Genomic DNA, 16,176 nt, shown 5'->3' with positions numbered 1-16,176 from the left:
TCGGTGTATTTTCATCTTCATTTCATCTAGGGCCGAGACAATGCTGTGTAGACCACAGTACACTCAATTAAAGAACAAGAAACAGTCAAATTAAATGTTTGTTAAAAAACAAACAAAAAACTAGTGAGATAAAATAACACAAAATGTATTCAGTATTTCACCACTGCTTAAAAGGTTTTCTTTCAATAATTAAAGGTCAAAACAAATATAAGTTAACAATGAACAACACTTTTAAATATTTTTTAGTAATTCCTCATATACAGTATATTTTCAATAAATCTTAAAAGATCATTAAGAATTTTTGAAGGTTTAAAAAGAAGTCTGCTCACCAAGGCTGCATTTATTTGATCAAAAATGCAGTAAAAATAGTAATAGTGTGAAATATTAGTACAATTTAAAATTAACTGTTTTTTATTTAAATTAAATTTTGAATTTTTTTAGCAGCCAGAACTAAAGTTCTCAGTGTCATGTGATCCTTCAGAAATCATTATAATATGCCGATTTGATGAAAACATTTATGGTCAATGCTGATAAAAACAAAAAAATCTGCTGCTTTTGACATGCATAACTGTGGCCTAACTGTGTTTTGTAATTTGTGTTAAAGTAAGAATTTGTAAGTGAAATTGAATTACTTACCATTTGCATTATGGATCGTCTCGATATGCTTCCCGTACGCTCTTTCCCATAGGCTTTGCTGTGTGCAATGCTGACAAACCAGGAGAGCATCACTGTGGATCAAGTCAAGAAGATCCTGAGCGAGGAAGAGGAGGGCGGCTCCGACTCTTCACAGCAGTGCTCCTCCGAGGATGAAGATATCTTTGAGGAGATGGCCCAAGTGAGTCCTCCACGGGCACGGGAGAAGCGTCAGTGGCACGCTCGCATCCCATCGCTGAGCACACAGCCCGCCAGTAGCATGGACTGGGCATGGCTGCTCAAACGCCTGCACAAACTCTGCATGGACTTGTGCAACAACTACATTCAGATGCACCTGGACCTGGAGAGTAGTGTGGGAGAACAGCTCACCCACCGGGCTGACCCGCTCTTTTTCTTGCCCCTTTTTAATTCTGAGACCCCCACACCGTCTCCCGGGTGCCTATCAGGCCATGGGACACCCTCAGAGGACAGCTTCCGCCTGCACCTTGACGAGACTCCCTCAGAGGAGGTCCACAGCCCTGGTGGGTTGGGAGCAACCCTCCCCCAGATGAGAGGAGACAGGAGGGATGGTGGACGTAAGAAAGAATGGTGGGAGAGTGCGGGAAACAAGCTGTACACCATCGCCACCGACAAGACCATCACCAAACTCATGATTGAGTACAAGAAACGCAAGCAGCAGCACAATCACACCACGTTTGCCAAAGATGTGAAGGTGGGAGAGAAGAGGGGTGAGACGGTGACCCTGCGTGGCCCGGACTCCCCAGGGCCTCAGAGGCCTCAGCAACTGGTAGAGCAGGGTCCCATGCGTCACTCCTTCAGCGCGGGGCCTGAGCTTCTGCGGCAAGAGAAGAGACCTCGATCGGGATCCACGGCCAGTTCCCACAACATCTCACTCAGAGACTCTGAGGCACAGATACAGGTAAGACTGGACAGGAAAACAAAGTACAACTACCAAAATCATGCAAAAAAGCATATCAGCTGTAAACATGTTAATGCAGGTGAATCATTAAAGGAAATTACTAGTGCACTTAGCCTGACTACATCAGACTTCGTACTTCCGCTCAATTTCAGTTCGCTTCTGTACTCAGTCTGAAATAACAAACCATCTCCCAGTTTTCCTCCGGCTCCAAAACAGCCGTCCAGTCAACGAACAGAGGGCTTGCCTGAGAGCCTTGATGTAGAAGCTAAGTGCCGAATATAAGATCGTAGTTTAGGTTTGGGAACTCCAAAACGACAGCGGACACAGAGACACGGGATGGTATTCGATCTGTTGTGGAGAATATTCCCGGCATTTGCCAACTGAAGCCCTACTCCCGACAGGTTTTGGGAAAAGTTTAATTTATCAACTATTACCGATCGTCAGTGAGAAACTGGGGAGGCCAAAGTCCGGCAACTCGTTCGCTCTGTTTTTTTGTTTTGTTTTTTTTACCACAGCATTCCTGTGTTTACAACATAGACTGGTTTACAGTGGAAGTTAGAGAGTCGGCGCATAACACACGTCATAACCAAACGTCATGTGATTGGTTTATGGGTAACCAATGATTTTTAAACTTTAGACAAGCGCATCCCCCCCCCCCATGAGAAAATAAACGATTGTCAGTTATGCCTTTCCAGACTCTGTCTACGAACCAAAGCGAAGTAGCAGAGTTTGGTATTACCAGGCTGAATGCACTTAACAATGCTGGCATTTTCTCTGAGGTGCACTTATAATGTTATCAAGATTTTTACTTTAAATGCAAGAATATTCTTTGAGAGAACTTCTTGCCGATTACTTTTTTCGAAGTTTTTTAGGTTGTGGTTTCGACAACCCTCATCAAGAATGCTCTAGACTCAGAAGTAAATGCTGACTGCTTTTATCGGCTAATAGTTGTGTATGTTTGACAGCACACATTACCGTAGAGAGGTCTGTGCAAGACTTGTTTTTTGGTCCTGCTCCCCAGTTTTGCTATGTCTGCAGTTTTCCCGTAGTATTTGGCTACTTTAAAACTGTTGCCGCAGGTTGTTTTTCATGTCCGCGGGTAGAAGCGACCCCAACAACGTAATATTTAGTCCCTAAAATGCTTATAGGCTATTTTCTGTCCTGTTTTTGTCGCCCCTCATCGGAAGTAAACGCCCACTGCTGTGATTGTTGTTATACTGATGGGGTCTGGATCTTCATTAAAAATAAAGTTCATCCACTCTTTCCTAATATTGGATCAGAAGGAAGGCAATGCAAAGACACAGCATCTTCTTGTATTCAGAGCATCTTTATCATTTGATTTCTGTGTAGACCTGGGGCTAAACAGGCAGTGATGTAGAATCGGGGGAGGAGCTAAACAGGCAGTGATGTAGAATCGGGGGAGGAGCTAAACAGGCAGTGATGTAGAATCGGGGAGGAGCTAAACAGGCAGTGATATATAATCGGTCAGATGGAGGGATTATTGTTGCGCCCTCACATCGTGTTATTTATAGTCTTTGTTCACTATAACACAAACTTAAAAACATTTTTGTTAACTGAAACAAAGCTAAAATAGAAATAGTAGATTAATGAATTACTGAAATAAAGTTGCAAGTACCAAGTTTACTAAAACAGAAATTATAAATTAAATCTAAATAAAAATGTTTAGATTAAAATTAAAATTAAAAGAAATGACAAACTCTACAGTACAGAAAATTCTACAGTACAATTGAAAGCTAAATCAATATTAATAAACACTATAATGGTATGTAAATAATTTTAAATTTAGTTGAATTGAACAAAAAAGAAATCACTTTGCAAGGCAGTATTTAATCACAACAGAAGCACAAGAAATCCTAACAATCACCCTAACAAGGCCAAAAACACACTGCACGGTAGGGCTGCACGATGTGTCGTTTAAGCATCGATATCGCGATGTACAAATCCACGATAGTCACAGCGCAGGATGTGCGATGTAGGCTGTCGTAGTTGATTCGTTATTCATTAACTGTACGGGCCAGCTGCTCCCCGGCCCTTGACGAATGTGATTCGCGGAGAGCGCGCGCAAGCGAGAGAGAGAGAGAGAGAGCGAGAGCGCACGAGAGACACAGAGGGAAAGAGAGAGAGCGCTTTCTTGCTCTCTCTCCCTCGCGCATATTAATCAATTCACACAATGGTGTCGATGTTTAAATCATTTAAAATGAGAATGTAAGTGTGCTCACCCCATTTCAGCCCAATCAGATTAATCCGCGCCTGTAATATGGGGAGATTATTATATTTTCATGTCAATCTGTGTTCATTTTGACCAGGAACCATGCACTGTCAGCCTGTCACTTTAATTCAGCGCGTGCAGCACATCAGAAATAGACTCGGTGCGGAAACGATCTCTGCACTGCACCGAACATGGAACGGACCGCATCCGCGCGCGGTGTTAAAGCTCTATAATACGGAGCCCGGGAATCAGGTGTATAAGATTAAAAAACCAGAGGCCCCTCCGTATATTCACCAGGCCCACCTATTAATGACGTTCTGTATCCGCCACTGCCCCATTTTTGTTTGTAAAAAAAAATTAGATTAGATTTCATATCGCAATATATATTGCAATGTCATTTTTCCCCAATATTGTGCAGCCCTACTGCACGGCACTGAGGGACTTGTCTCTTTAGAAGCAAAAGCAAACCAACCTCCCATTTAGACTTTGTGGAATGTTATTTTGCTTGAATTTTGAATTACTGCTATTTTACGCATTTCTTTGTGTGGAAAATAAAACTTTTTATTTTGAAACAATATTACAAGCTACAAATTACATATATGATATGAAAAAGAAATTAACATAGAGTCAAATGACGGATTTTTTTAATTCAGCAAATGAATTGTATTTTTCTGGAATTGCAGAATTAATTTATTTGAACTTTTTCTGTCCAGGCCTGGACCAACATGGTCCTTACGATCCTGAATCAGATCCAGGTCTTGTCGGATCCCACGTTCATTGCCCTGCAGCCAGCGGTTTTCCCCTGTATCAGTCAGCTGACCTGTCATGTGACTGACCTCAGAGTGAGGCAAGCAGTGCGCGAGTGGCTTGGACGAGTTGGTCGCGTTTATGACATCATCCTGTGATGACATGGCTCATGTTTGATCTCCAGCAGCCTTTTCCGTGGAGATCTTTTCCTTGTGCTTTACTGTTTGCTCTGGCATACGCTTATAATTCTGTGATGATGCTGTTACCTGCTTAACTTTGCAAACTTTTTTATTGTAGTGCACAGTGATCTGTGTAAAACAAATCCCTTTTGTGAATGTTCTTCAATATTCATGCTGTTATATCCGGAATCTATATTTTAATTCTTCATTTCTCTGAAAGTTTATTGGCTTTAAACGTACACGTGCCATATATAGGATTTTGTTGTTTTCAGGGTGTTTTCTCTCATCTAGCCCTTTAAAACTTTAACTTGAAAGTCCCCTGAACTTTTCAACTAGTTAAAATCATTGCACAATGAAATGTGGTACTTAATGCACCTTTGCTAAAGCATTGATTAATGTATATCTAAAGCACGAACTTAAGCTTTGCTAATGCAGTTTTATGTTGCTACAGTAGTATTACCAGAATGCATTTCCAAAATATACAGTGCACACAATGCTCAGTTGTAGATTTCAAACCGCTTTTTTCCACATATTCTCTGAACAAAACACTGTAAAACACCACATCCTCCTGATATCAGATCATAGAGTATTAGGCCTTGTTGAAAATCAGTAGGCCAGATGTTTTGTCTGTAAATGTGGAAGCATTGAAATCACGTTCAACTTCCACAAGAAAGCTGATACACAAACACTACACTAGCTCTAAAAATGCCCTTACACCTCTTTCTGTTAAAACATGTCCATCCATCCTGTCAGACAGACACTGTGCCATGGATCCTATTACCCACAATCCAGTGGGAGTCTGTGGTTTAAAACATCAGATACTGGCCACACAACACTACATCTGACTAAACTTGAAGAAACTTTTAAGTTGAGTGTATACTTTTCATAGCTGCACCGTTTGTTGTCTTAAAACTACAAAAGCAGAAGGTTACTGAACTCATTGAAGCTATTATACATTTGAAATTTAGGTACATTTTTAACTGGAGACTATTTACAATCTGTATTTGTTCAAATTGGATACGTTTGCACTTTTGGAGGCTTTATTCCAAATATATTTTATTTTTTTGTTCTGGAACTGCAATTGCTTAAAAAAATGTTTTCTGTCCTCAGTCATCTGCATGTATATGTATATGTATATGTAGATTTTGTGTGTGCGTGTGCATGAAAAAGGATGCATTTTATTTATTTTGCCTACATTTTGTATTATTATTATTATTGTGAGAAATCAATACATATGACAAGCTACAAGGAAAGAGTTTGTATCGAATTCATATACTTATTTAAAAAACAAAAAAATCTACTGTGCTGTACATCATGTGCAATGGGAGTTATAGAAAATTGGAAACCATATATAGACATGCTTTACATATATTCAGTGCAGCACACAGCCTGTTACATAATCATAGTCAGAATGTATAATCCTTCGCTCCAGTGTCTCATATTCTGTTGTGTTTATGGCAACTGCTTTGCATAACCAACAGGGAGAGGTTAAAAAGGATGTTTAAAGGGACCAAAGACAAATTTATATTTGATTTCAGTGTTCTGAAACACTTATTATGTTCTTCATTTTAGCAAATCAAACGCGTTCTATTTTATTATATATATATATATATATATATATATATATATATATATATATATATATATATATATATAATTTGACTTTGAATCTAAACTTGCAGTACTCTGTCTAAATCCAGAGGAAAACACTATGGATTATGTTGTGTGGAATAAAGCTAAAGCTACAACAGATTTCCCTGGAATTCTCAAACATCTTAATTTCAGCTCTGCTAACATATGTTCAATTCATAATGCCACTCTATTTGACAGCACACCATCTTTAATTATCCCATAATGTACCATGCATATATTCTTTTAAGTATTATAGCAAGAATAATACTTGTGTGATTTATTCTGGGGTACCAGTACTTTGCTACATGGTGTTTATTATCAAACCTCCAATCAGTTGCAGTACATGTGCATTACGCTGAGTGTGTTCTGATGTGTTTGTTGGATCATTTATGTTGTACGTGTTGAAGAATAAATAAGCAGAGTTACCAGCTGTGTAAGTTGTTTTTATTGAAGTGAACTTGTTTGCTTTTCTTTTGATAGGATTCTTCATTTATCTTGTCACTACTTTTTGAAATCACTCGTGTTTTTGATTGGAGATACGGATTTTTCAGTTATCAAGCAGATGTTGATATAATGCTGATATGTCATAAAGAACACATAAAACTTAATATGGGCCCCAAAAGTATACACTTGTATTAATGTAAATGTATTAGATTATAAAATATCAAACCAATGCTTCTAAGCTGCTTCTTAGACTTTTGTCCAATTTTGGACCATCCCTCCCCACATATCAGTTTCTGTTTATGAATATTTGTGGGTTATCTTGATATCAGAACTCTCTTTAGGTTATACCTGAGCATCTCTACTGGCTTCAGGTCAGGACTCAGTAAAACGCATACTGTTTGTTATTCTTTCATCCGTTCTTGAGTCAGTATTACTGTACTTGTGTGATTTGGGTCCTTGTGTTGTTGTGTCATCCAGCCTCTCTAGAAACTAGTGGCTTCATTTGTGTCATCCTTACATGAACACCGTTATTACCGTTATTTTTCACAAAAGTGGTCACATGAACAAAGAATTTCAGTTTTAAGAGCCGTATGGAGGTCATTTGCAGTTATACTTGGGATTTCAGCATTGCCCATTGTTTTCTTAGAGCAACTGAAGCAGAAAATGTGACAAATGTCATATCTTTAAGCAACTTTGTGTCAAGTGTTTCAGCTACTCCAAGTTATTCGCTATAATGAGACTGAGGCATGGTTCACTAACCAGTCTTTCTTCAGAAGAACAGATTTGTCAATAGCCAATCTTTGTGTTCCTTTATCCAAAGGACAGGGCTTCTGTGTGACCCACACTTCCAATCTCATCTCCTTAATTGGTTCCTTAGCTTTCAATGAAGTCGTAACGCAGATGTTCACTTACTGCCCCGTCAATGATCACTCATTCATATTGTACTTGTCTATAATTGTGACAAATTAAGATCATAAACTCTTGCTGCTCTATATATCAGTTCATCTCCATAGCAAGTGGGCGTAAGGCTTTATATGATCTTCCACGGCTCAAGTTTTATGGTTTATTAATTGAAAAAAAAAAAAAAAAAAACTCAGCAGCTAGCACAACTTAGGTATGTTTCCAAAGCAGTGGGAATGGACCCAGATAACCTCACAGCTGTGCAATGTAGGCCATTTGTGTTAAGACTCTGGGCTTGGGCGGTCAGTTCCCATTGATTGGACGCTCTGGCACAAACTCTTGATCCCTGCTTGTGTCAAACTATTTCTACTTCATATGACAGGATAAGCCATTAAAGCTAGATGTGAGCTGCAGTTTCTGATCAGCACTCTCTTGCGGAGCTTACTGAGTAAACATGCATGTGGTTATGGATGGCAGCTGGATTCAGTTCGGCCCTGCGGGACGAGGCTCAGATGACTGGGGCACAGGCGCATCTGGACCTCCTTCAACTGAGGATCGTCTTAAGGTAAAACACTTTAGTTTGCTCAAGGACAACAAGGTTTGGGTACTAAAGTACTACCAACTCTTGAAACCACAGGACACTTAATCACTTAATGAGATGCATCCGTGCCCCAAAAATAAGCACCATCTCATCAGTTAACATCTTAATACACATTCCACCTTTCATTATCATTTCATGTCCGTGAAAGAGATGTTATGCAAAACGCCAATCTGTATCGATACAAAATACCCTGAAAGGATGTGAGAAGGAGCATCGTAGCCCCCAAAAGCTTGTATATATATATATATATATATATATATATATATATATATATATATATATATATATAAATCTTTTGTAATATTATACACTATACCATTCAAAAGCTTGAATTCAGTATAATTATTATATTTTATTATTATTATTATTATGATTGTTTTATTATTATTATCATTTAGCAAGGATGCTTTAAATTGATCAAAAGTGTTGATAAAGACATTTATAATGAAATATGTATATTTCATATAAAAAATTAAAAAAAAAAAAAAAAATATATATATATATATATATATATATATATATATATACATAGCTGTTTTTAACATAATAATAATAATAATAAATGTTTTTTGAGCAGCAAATCAGAATATTAAATGATTTCTGGAGGATCATGTGACTGGAGTAATTATGCTAAAAATTCAGCTTTGAAATTACAGGAACAAATTACATTTTAAAATATATTTAAATAGAAAACAGTTATTTAAATAATGAAAATACCGTATTTCAAAATGATATGGTTTTTGCTGTACTTTGGATGAAATAAATGTAAGCTTGGTTAGCAGAAGAGACTTCTATACAGGAGAGTCCTAATGTAAGGATCACATTTCAAAGTAATCAAATCTAAAGACTAAGGCGATACAGGGGAATATACTGTAAATACCCAGGATGAATGAGGGAGAAAGCCAGGAACATACGGGATTAATCAATCATCCAGTGAGTACCTGTGGGAACAAATGAAACCGCGGAGTCCATTATTCTGCTCACACCATAGCTACCTCAAGGCATTGTTCAATGTCACATTTTTAGTCCTTCAAATGTTCTTGTGTGTAAAGCTAATTACAAAAGCAGTGATGTATTTTTGTAGACCAACTAGACGTTAGCAGCACACTGATTCCCTTGACAAAAACCCAATACATGTTTCCCCCATTGGCTTTTGTATTACTGCATTTACAAGCTCAGTGACCACTACAAAGATTATGGTTTATATAAGTTCATGTTTACTATTTTACTGTATTGCATATAGTGTTTCATATTTAAATGTTTAAAACATAAAATAAACACCATGTGGATGAAAATACTGAGTTGTTACTATATATGACAAACGTTCACTGAACAAGTCCCTCTCTGATCCAACTGCCAGCCAAATAATGAAAGAATGGCTGCATCTAAAATCGCACACTTCCCTACTATATAGTAGACGAGAAACAATGTGAAATGAGTAGTAATTCACAGCATTCATAAAACAGTAGGCCTTAAGTTATCAGATTACATTCAGTACTACTTCCGGTGAGATTCTGAAGTACAGTATGCATCCCATTAAAACTTTACTATCCCATAAGGCTATTCTTAACCTACTACATAGAAAGATCATACATTTTTAACGTTCGCAAAGTAATTACTTACTCAAAAAACATACCTGCTCAAAGCATACGTGATTTCTTCATTTTTCGACATGAGTTGCGACAGTCTTTTCCTCTCTATTGTGAAACTGCTTCTCAAAGGAGAAAAATGAAGGGCAGGACGTGGTTTTGTCCATCAGTAATTGATTGGATATTTGTCACTTGTTAGGAAGTTATTTCGATTAAGGATTATGATTGCACAATCAATAAATCATTTATCCAACCACTGCATTGATCTATTAAAAATGTGATTTGTCGGTTTTGATGTCATGGCCTTGTGATCATCACGGTGTGGTTTCTTCAGTCTCTGTTCTGATGTGTTGTCAGGGCGACTGGAATGAGCTGCTGGCTTCAAACAAGGTCGAAGAGAGACCGGAGGCAATGCTGTATGTTGTCATAGTAACGGGCTCCTTGCTCGTCCTCGCAGGAATTGCCTTCTTTGTTTACAGAAGATGTTTCAGGGCGAAGGAGAACACAGCCAAAGTCATAACTCTGGATTTCGACGACGCAGATGGCACTGCTGAATTTCTGTCCACTTTAGAGGAAGGAGATGGCACTGAAGACGGGAACGATGGGGTTTTTCTGATGGTTTATCTGCCGGCCCCATACGAGAAAACCCTCACAAAGATAGCCCGTGCTGCCAGCACCTCCAGCTCCCATAATGATGTGGAGATCGTGCAATTACACACAGAGACCTCCACTGATCAAGAGTGAAGATTCATGCCCTCCAATGTAGAACGTGTATTACTGATCCACTGATAACACATCAACACTAAAAACTACTGTACATGATACACAGTGTAGTTCAAGGTTATGGCTATCACTCAGTAGTGCTATCTAAAACATCACTGTACCAACACACCAGTGTTTGTGAGGGAATACTGCCAGAGTAGTTTTTTAATCATCTATAATCTAGCTGTCATGAAATGGCTACAAAATAATTCACATTTTTATTAACTTTACCACAATGCAGTTGTTTTGAATCCTAGTAGTATTATATATAATAAAGTGTGTATACACAGAAAATACAATATAGTCTTGTTTACACTTGGGAACTGCTTGTATCTCATTAGTTAGTTTTTATTGTGCGTTTCCATCAGGAATGGAGCTTTCCCCCCCGAAAGTGCAAGGAAGTGTGTGATAGTTAATATCAGCAGATATGCCACATCGTGTGTTTTGTTTTATTATTACATTCACCTGCAAACAAAGTGAAATAAAATATGAATTACAATGCCAATTGTTTTGAGAACCTGAATTACTGAATTCTGGTTGTTGATTTCTACTGTTTGTATAGTGATTCTCTCAACAAGAGGGAATCAATTCCTTTATATTTGTATATCATATTATAGCCATTACTTGGTTAAAAGAACACATTGTTATTTTTTAACCACATATACATTTTCAACTTCTTTGAAGTTTTCTTGATCACAGAAGATTAAAAATAAATTTGTCAAGTCAAACTGTGGGCCCTGACCATGTGAGCCGAAGAAAGACGAACCATTCACTATTCATCATGCAGATAGATTGGTATTTAAGTCAATAGGGTAAATTTAATCTTTAATGAAAAGAAAAAAAGCTACTTTTAAAAGGGTTTTACCTTCACTGTAACCATGTGTTGTGGGTATATAGCGGAGAGCAACTGATATTCCAAAAGCTCCTGATTACTGTTGTACACTTAAGAAAATGAATATTACTTGAAAAGAAAAGTCTGTAATCAGTGTCCAGACAGACACTTTAAATAAAAAGCACACACTAAGAAATAAAGTAAATTAAATATTTTTTTTTTTTTGTGACTTTTAATGAAGTTACAGATATAATGTCAGTTGCCCTCAAGTTCATTTGATCAACTACCAGAAAATGTCACACTACTTTTTCTTCTTTTCTTCTTGAATAGAAATATCTATTTTTGTCAGACTTTGAAATGCAAAATGAAGCACTGCATTTAAAAATCAGAAACATATAAAAAGCAAACATTTGAATTACATTGCAAAAACCTTGCCATAATATATTTTTGTATATTTCAAATATTAAACCTAAAGCCTTTCTTTTATGAGCTCCTATATGATTTGTTGTTTTCAATAAAGGAAATAAAGATACTCCCTGGTATAGTTTTTATAGAGAATTATGTGTTGTGTATTGCAAAAAGTATTGAGTCAAATATTGAGAATTAGTGAATGTTTTTTCAGATTTGGTGTGTTATTCTGGTGTTTGAATGTCAGGTTTCAGAAATGTTGTGACAAGTCAAGATTTTGTGTGTAAGCAGTTAACAACAACAACAAAAAAAAAAATGTAAGATTAGAGCTCAGGAAAAATCATTTTCAATGTCAACAAGTACTGCTGAGCATTGCCCCTACAGCATATTCACAAGATCTAATTTAAAATGAATCTGCTTTATTTTTTAAAATTGTAATTTTATTACAAAATTTCAATACAATACATAATTATACAATAAATAAATCACCTTTATCATTAAGGCATTAACATGGTCTCAGACAAGCAGCTTTTACTGATCCCCAGTCTTCTTCTGTGTGGGGTCTAGATTTGTGCCTTCATAAATTACTTTATTTTTTATGCCATCCTGAATCATTCTCTGCTGGACACGCAGCTTGGCATTATTAAATCTGCAGTAAAACCTGTATAAAAAAGCATGAGATAATATATCAGCTAATCATAAAATCTGTCAAGAACATTTATTGAATTTATTTCCATGATAATTAATCATAATTTTCCCCATTCTAGTATTAATAATTCACGGTAGTATTTGTTGTATAGTGTTTTATTTACACTGATATATATATATATATATATATATATATATATATATATATATATATATATATTATACGTAATGTAATTTAAAAAAACTCTTCTGTTAAATTAAAGTATTGAGAATTAAATTCTGATGACAGCAGCAGCATGTAGCACTGTTTTTGAAGCACATACCATGAACCCAGTGTTGTAAGCATGAATCCTGCGACACCCACATCAAATGACCTCTTTACTCTACCTGTGAATGACAGCAGAAGAAACTCTTACACTAAAGAAATATATCACATATCGACACATAAGACGCCAGTTCAAACACTCACTTACTTGTTGCCAAAAAGTGAACCAATCCTGCCACCAGTGAACCACCAGCACCATGCAGAATAGATTCTCGAGCACAAGGCGTATTCTGGATATCAAGGATACCCATGACCTTCATGCCCTGTGCACATTAAGATGGAATTGATGTGTGAACATATTCATTAATTTTAATAAAAAGTTCACTGATTACACAACCTGTAACGTCTATCATTACCATTTACTAACTACACTGATTTAAATATTAAAGGACTATTTTGGATTCATTGAACAAATGTACACAACATGCAACGTACATGACATCCTGAAATGAAATCAGTTCTTGCACTTAACAGCATGCTCATGCGAGTATCTGCTGTAACAATAGAGAAGCTTATAACCACTATAACGAAGTACTGTGGTAGTACCATGTTACAGTGTTAGATTACGATATTATATAGATATTATAATTGTAAAATTGTATTAACCATGGTCTTTTTGGCTATTACATGAACTTCTTTTATGAACTTTACTCAAGCGTAATATCTGACTAATATTCTTCAATAAAATACCACCCACCTGGTTCTTACCGCCCTCATCGGTCATTTTCTAGATTAATTTTCAACACAATAATGCGAACTAGTTGGTTCGTTGTGAAATTTTAACCTTATACTTTCATTGGTGCACCGCTATATTCTTCCTGGCGGCACACATTAACGGATGATTGTTGGTTCCGGTGTTTAGAGACCCAGAAATATAGACGCTAAATCGGCAAAATAATAATAATAATAATAATAAAATAAAATAAAAAGGAGAGAAGGATTTGGCCTGCTAGTGTTCAAATGAGATAAGTTTACATACATTTGGCATATGTCATGGCACTAAAAATATCGTCAAAGTTTTTGATAGATTTAGCTGTTAGGTTTTGATCCTGGATAAATGCATGCTTTTAAATACTGTCAAGAGTCAGTTTACAGCAGTGTTATTTTAGTGGATTAGTATGATAGTGAACTAAAACTAAAACTGAAACTAAGACGAAATAAATAAATAAACGTTAACTGATGATGATGATGATAATAATAATAATAATAATTATTATTATTATTATTGTTGTTATTATTATTATTATTATTATTATTCTTAGTAGTAGTAGTAGTAGTAGTAGTAGTAGTAGTAGTATATATTATATTTCAGGTAGTTGCCAAGGCTAGGCTAAAATAAGTACAGCTAAAACTGAAAAAAAGAAAAATATATATATATTTATTATTATTATTATTATTTATTTTTTTCTTTAGTTTTAGTTGTACTTACGTTAATATATACTACTGTTAGTCAGATATATATTGCATAAACGTGTCTGCTAAATGACTAAATGTAAATGTATTGAGATGTAAATGTATGTACTTATTGCTAAGGCAACAAATGTAATTTTAAGGTTAACTTAATGTACTAAAATAAGTAATAAAATAACAAAACAAATTTTTTTTAATTACATCACATAAACTGTATATATATATATATATATATATATATACACACATTACATTTACTTTAATTAATTTAGCAGTCGTTAAGTCGCTTTTATCCAAAGCGACTTACAAATGAGGACAGTGGAAGCAATCAAAAACAACAAAAAGAGCAATGATATAAGTGCTATAACAAGTCTCAGTTAGGTTAACACAGTACACATAGCATGGGCTTTAAAATAATATAATAAAAAAAAGAAAACAGATAGATTAAAAAAAAGAATAGAGCAAGCTAGTGTTAGAGGTCTTTAGACACACATACACATGGGCGCTGCACAACATCCCGGGTCCTATGCATATATATATATATATATATATATATATATATATATATATATATATATATATATATATATATATATATATATATATATATATATATAAATATATATTCCAGACTTTTCAAGGGCCCTCTCTTCCTTTGTTTTACCCCCAGTCCGGCGCCCCTGCACATACACACACACACATACAATTGCATAATAAATGAAATGAAAATAGAATACAAAAAGATTAGAAAGGTAGTTAGATTTTTTTTTTTAAAGAATAGAATTAGAATAGTGAGTGTTAAAGTTCGAGGCTCAATTGAAAATGGAAGAGATATGTTTTAAGCCGATTCTTGAAGATGGCTAAGGACTCATCTGTCTGGATTGAGTTGGGGAGTTCATTCCACCAGGTGGGAACATTTAACTTAAAAGTCCATAAAAGTGACTTTGTGCTTCTTTGGGATGGCACAATCAAGCCATGTTCACTTGCAGAACGCAAGCTTCTAGAGGGCACGTAAGTTTGAAGTCACAAATACAAATTTAGGTAAAGGGGTGCAGAGGCAGTGGTAGTTTTGTAGGCAAACATCAATGCCTTGAATTTTATGCGAGCAGCTGATGGTAGCCAATGTAAATTGATGAACAGAGGTAGGAGAAGCGTTCTTTTAAAGATTATCTTGTAGCAGCTTTTTGGATAAATTGTAGAGGTTTGATAGAAGTGGCTGGAAGACCTGCCCTGTTGGGAAGTCGTGGCCTAATGGTTAGAGGGTTGGACTCCCAATCGAAGGGTTGTGGGTTCTAGTCTCTGGCCGGCAGGAATTGTGGGTGGGGGGAGTGCATGTACAGTTCTCTCTCCACCTTCAATACCACGACTTAGGTGCCCTTGAGCAAGGCATCGAACCCCCAACTGCTCCCCGGGCGCCGCAGCATAAAAATGGCTGCCCACTGCTCCGGGTGTGTGCTCACAGTTTGTGTGTGGGTTCACTGCTCTGTGTGTGTGCATTTCGGATGGGTTAAATGTAGAGCACAAATTCTGAGTATGGGTCACCATACTTGGCTGAATGTCACTTCACTTTCAAGAGAGTACTGCAATAGTCCACCCTGGACAGAACAAGAGTTTGAACAAGGAGTTTTGTTACATGTTCTGAAAAAGAAAAGGCCCTGATCTTCCTAATGTTGTATCAAGCAAATCTGCAGGACCGGGCAGTTTTAGCAATGTGGTCTGAGAAATTCAGCTTATCATCAATCACAATTCCAAGGTTTCTGGCTGTTTTTAAAGGATTTATGGCTTGATGAGCCTAACTGGGTAGTGACATTTTGATAAAGTGATGGGTTTGTTGAAACCACAAGCAGTTCTAACTTAGCCAGGCTAAGATGAAGGTGATGATCAGTGTGATTAATT

The 16,176-nt window shown here is 36.5% G+C and overlaps 3 protein-coding genes across 4 annotated transcripts in view; 2 read left to right on the top strand and 1 right to left on the bottom strand.

Annotated features, from left to right (window-relative positions):
• arfgef3 (ARFGEF family member 3) overlaps positions 1–6,142 on the top strand; it is a 58,236-nt gene extending 52,094 nt beyond the window's left edge. For both annotated transcript variants that reach the window (XM_026224723.1, XM_026224722.1), the window contains 2 exons: positions 689–1,573; positions 4,517–6,142. In XM_026224723.1, the coding sequence (XP_026080508.1) occupies positions 689–1,573; positions 4,517–4,708 (1,077 nt within the window). In that variant the 3' untranslated portion in view covers positions 4,709–6,142. The remainder of the gene's footprint in view (positions 1–688; positions 1,574–4,516) is intronic.
• A 1,628-nt stretch (positions 6,143–7,770) lies between these two features.
• Positions 7,771–11,076, top strand: LOC113057552 (small integral membrane protein 28-like). Its single transcript, XM_026224975.1, has 2 exons — positions 7,771–8,270; positions 10,253–11,076. Exons 1-2 carry the CDS (start codon positions 8,160–8,162, stop codon positions 10,637–10,639), a joined length of 498 nt encoding a protein of 165 aa, XP_026080760.1. The 5' UTR covers positions 7,771–8,159; the 3' UTR covers positions 10,640–11,076.
• Positions 11,077–12,315: 1,239 nt separating this feature from the next.
• cox20 (cytochrome c oxidase assembly factor COX20) lies at positions 12,316–13,694 on the bottom strand. The gene is made up of 4 exons (XM_026224974.1): positions 13,568–13,694; positions 13,019–13,133; positions 12,869–12,932; positions 12,316–12,558 (listed from the first exon to the last, which is right to left on the bottom strand). The coding sequence occupies exons 1-4, from the start codon at positions 13,592–13,594 to the stop codon at positions 12,429–12,431; spliced, it is 336 nt and encodes a 111-aa protein (XP_026080759.1). The 5' UTR covers positions 13,595–13,694; the 3' UTR covers positions 12,316–12,428.
• Positions 13,695–16,176: the final 2,482 nt, after the last annotated feature.

This window comes from Carassius auratus, chromosome 38 (assembly GCF_003368295.1).
Source record: "Carassius auratus strain Wakin chromosome 38, ASM336829v1, whole genome shotgun sequence".
Taxonomy (NCBI): Eukaryota; Metazoa; Chordata; class Actinopteri; order Cypriniformes; family Cyprinidae; genus Carassius; species Carassius auratus.
This window is presented reverse-complemented; position numbering and strand designations above follow the sequence as displayed.

Excerpts from the sequence above, each read along its gene's own strand:
- cox20 (XM_026224974.1), bottom strand. The coding sequence starts at position 13,594 with ATGACCGATGAGGGCGGTAAGAACCAG. Across the intron at positions 13,134-13,567 it reads ATGAGGGCGGTAAGAACCAG|GGCATGAAGGTCATGGGTAT; the intron begins GTGGGTGGTATT and ends TAATGTGCACAG. Across the intron at positions 12,933-13,018 it reads GGTTCACTTTTTGGCAACAA|GTAGAGTAAAGAGGTCATTT; the intron begins GTAAGTGAGTGT and ends TGTCATTCACAG.
- LOC113057552 (XM_026224975.1), top strand. The coding sequence starts at position 8,160 with ATGCATGTGGTTATGGATGGCAGCTGGATTCAGTTCGGCCCTGCGGGA. Across the intron at positions 8,271-10,252 it reads CAACTGAGGATCGTCTTAAG|GGCGACTGGAATGAGCTGCT; the intron begins GTAAAACACTTT and ends ATGTGTTGTCAG.